A 3665-nucleotide genomic window follows, 5' to 3' on the forward strand; every position below is an offset into this window, starting at 1 on the left:
CGAATTTTATGGCCATCGAAGATGAGCCTCGGTGAGTCGATGATGGACGATGATGAATATTTTTGAGTCCTAAATTTATAAAACAAATAAATTAATTTGTAGAATTATTTTTCGGGACGAAGATAATTAATTATTTTAGAAGGTCATATTGAGATTTGGGTTGCAGATAGTGATTGTTGTGAATTTTGACGCCGGTTATGTTTCGATGGGTAAGCCGATAAAGAAAGGAGATGCTGCCCGATTTTCGAGAAAAATTAAATTCGAAAAAAATGGGGACGTATCTTGAGATTATCAGGATAACTATTAAAACGTCTATAATTATATAATTTTAAATGTTTTGTAAAACGTACTTGCGTGTCATGATAAAATATTTTGTAAAAAAATACTTGACAACCCTTTTTTTTCTTCCGAAATGACGGGTATATGTATTTTTCGAAAATGATTATCGAACTGAGTTTTGAATAAGTGAACTCTAGCTGCTATGTGTATTATAATAATGTGTATAATTATGAGTCGGAATTTCATATTGAATGGGTAGATTTGATAGCGAGGATATGTCAAGCATTAAACGATTGTCTAAATTAGGGTATTTCGACTCAGTAGGTTCTAGTCAAAAGACCCGAGGGTTGACGTCAGACTAAAAATAGCCTAGTGATCAGTTGTCAAGCTCAGCAAGGTTCCAATCGAAGGACCTGAGTGTTGAAGTTGTATCCTGGATAGTCTAGTGGTTAGACGATAAAGCCGAACGTCCAAGTCAGTCCAAAGTCAACCAGTAATAGTTGTTAAAGCATATCAAGGAAAGTATTCCAGAACTTTCTTATGATATACTGCAAGTATTACTTTCCTATTCTAAGTTCAGAATAGTTATATGTTTTATATTTTGCTGTAATTACTCTTAACTGTACAAGTACCCTTCATTATTGTTCCTTTATTATTGATTGATCTCTTGAGCAAATACCTATTATTTCGGGTTATTTGCAAATCCTGAATCAGGATGTTTTGAAATCAAAATGATTTGATATCAAAATACTCTACGGACTGGATGGTTACGATAGGGCCAATAAATAAAAGAGGGCTTAATGGCACCTAGCCTATGGACCAGACCCCTGATATTGGGCCATAGTGCCTGGATACCCGAATGGATCTATACACGTAGGTATAAATCTACACTATATCCTGACTGATCAGCAGGATATGAGTGTGAATGTTGATCTAGTGTCCAGTCTAATTTATTGTTGATCTCCATTAATGGCATTCCCTCTTGAAAAGCTTTAGGACTACAAAACCGGAAAAAGACCTGATTAAAAATATGAATCAGTAAATTACTCGTTGCTTTCGATTTATGACAGAGGATCAGTAAAGTCCAATGTTTTATTCTCTCAACTACTTCAAATAAATAGAAATGTTTATAAATGATTTTAAGAATTGTGTCCGGAAATTTCTTTTGATATTGATACCTGGAAATTAGTTATGATACTTGCTGGGCATTTTTGGCTCACTCTTGCTTTGTGAATTCTTATTTTTTTTAGAATCAAATGAGGATAAAAGTGAATAGCTCCTAATATACATCTGAAATTTGAGAGATCTCAGCTGTAAGAGGATGGAGATGTTAGAATGAATAAGACAAGAGAGTTAGTACAGAGGTAATAAACTTGTATTTTAGTTGTTGTAGATTTTAGATAGTTAGATTCTTGTTTCATACCATAACCTGTAAACGATCCGAAATTGAGGGGTCAATTTTATGTTATTTTATATTATATAAAGATTGTTTAATGACACCCAATCCTGGCCCCAAATTTGGGGATGTTACATTTCGCATGAAGTTGAACCCGCAAAAATGTGTTTTTGGTGTTGAATCGGGCAAGTTCCTTGGATTCATTGTCAATCATAGGGGGATTGAGGCCAACCCCGCCAAGATTAAAGAATTTCTAGACATGAAGTCCCCAATAAGTGTAAAGCAAGTGTAAATCTTAACTGGAAAAATTTCCGCGTTAAATCAATTTATGTCCAAATCGTCCGACAGATGCAAAGAATTCTTCAAGGCAATAAAAGTGGCGGGGAAAGATTTTGTGTGGACACCGAAATGTGAGGAGGCTTTCAGGAGGATCAAGGAGCAGCTAGGCAAGCCACCCATGTTATCAAAACTATTGGATGAGAATCTTTGGTTCAGTACTTGGCAGTTTCAGAATATTCGATCAGTGCGGTGCTGGTAAGAAAGAGGATGGGCAGCAATCGCTAGTGCATTATGTGAGTAAGAGGCTGCATGATGCTGAGACTCGTTACACCAACATGAAAAAGTTAGTTTATGCTTTAACCCTTGCATCAAGGAAGTTACGCCCATATTTTTAAGTTCACGGAATTGAAGTCCGTACAACATGTCCACTGTGGCAAGTCCTTCACAAACCAGAATCGTCAGGAAATATATTGAAAGGGGCTGTGGAATTGGGACAGTTTGACTTGGAATACATGTCGCGCACAACGATCAAAGGACAAGCTCTAGCTGATTTCCTACTAAAATTTGATTCTAATATTGATAATAAGACTCTGGTGGCATTACATCCACCCTGTCCTAAAGAAGTTTTGGACCTATTGCATAAGGAAGAGCCTCCACATCCTTGGTGGATTTTGCATGAGGATGGAGCAGTTAATAACAAAGGAGTGGGCGCGGGCATAGTGCTTATATCTCCAGAAGGCCATCATCTGATGAGCGTAATCGACTTTAATTTCTATGCTATAAACAATGATGCGGAATATGAAGCACTGATCAATGGCCTGAAGATTGCTTTGGAAATGGGAGTTCTGAATCTAATTGTGAAAAGTGATTTAGAGTTTGTGGTAAATCAAGTGAATGGGGGGTTTCAAGTTCGAGGGCCGCAGATGGAATTGTACTTGAGGTGCACACAACGGCTGCTTAAAAAGATTAGGGAAGTTAGAATAGAATGTGTACCGTGAGAAAAGAACAACAACATGGATGCTTTGGCAAAAATGGGGTCTCAGCAGGAAGCTGTGTTGTTGGGGTCTATACCTTTGGAAATTCGGGAGATTCCCACTATCCCGGAGGTAGAGGTAATGCCAGTAGATGAAACTCCCGAGGAAATATGGATGATGCCTATTCTTACCTACATTAACAAGGGAACACTCTATGAGGATAAATTCAAGGCTCGGCAACTCCGCTACTAGGCTGTGCGGTGTCTGATGTATGATGAAGTATTGTATAAGAGAGGCTTCAATCAACCGCTGCTCAGGTATGTTGATGAGAATTAAGGAAACTATATTTTTAGTGAGGTACATGAAGGAAATTATGGCAATCACTCGGGGGTACCTCGTTGGTGATGAAGATTTTACGCCAAGGTTATTATTGGCCTATGATGAAGGAGGGTGCTGCGAACTTTGTTAAAGCATGTGACTATTGTCAACGCTTTGCAAATTACTCATCTATGCCGGCAACCCTTTTGACATCTATGATGAGTCCATGGCCATTTTCCATGTGGGGAATTGATCTTATTGGAGAATTACCGGAAGCTAAAGGAGACATCAAGTATGCAGTGGTCGCAGTAGATTACTTCACTAAGTGGGCCGAATTTATGCCACTAGCAACCATCACTGCAAATAAAATAAAAGACTTTGTATTAAACTCTATTTTATGCAGATTTGAGATCCCTTAA

General features: G+C 37.8%; 1 protein-coding gene across 1 annotated transcript; it reads left to right on the plus strand.

Moving 5' to 3' along the window:
- Positions 1–2466: 2466 nt before the first annotated feature.
- On the plus strand, positions 2467–2952 carry LOC141690580 (uncharacterized). Its single transcript, XM_074495370.1, has one exon. It carries the CDS (start codon positions 2467–2469, stop codon positions 2950–2952), a length of 486 nt encoding a protein of 161 aa, XP_074351471.1.
- The last annotated feature ends 713 nt before the right edge of the window (positions 2953–3665 follow it).

Source organism: Apium graveolens, chromosome 2 (assembly GCF_009905375.1).
Source record: "Apium graveolens cultivar Ventura chromosome 2, ASM990537v1, whole genome shotgun sequence".
Taxonomy (NCBI): Eukaryota; Viridiplantae; Streptophyta; class Magnoliopsida; order Apiales; family Apiaceae; genus Apium; species Apium graveolens.

Coding starts and splice junctions, on each gene's coding strand:
- LOC141690580 (XM_074495370.1), top strand. CDS start 2,467: ATGTCGCGCACAACGATCAAAGGACAAGCTCTAGCTGATTTCCTACTA.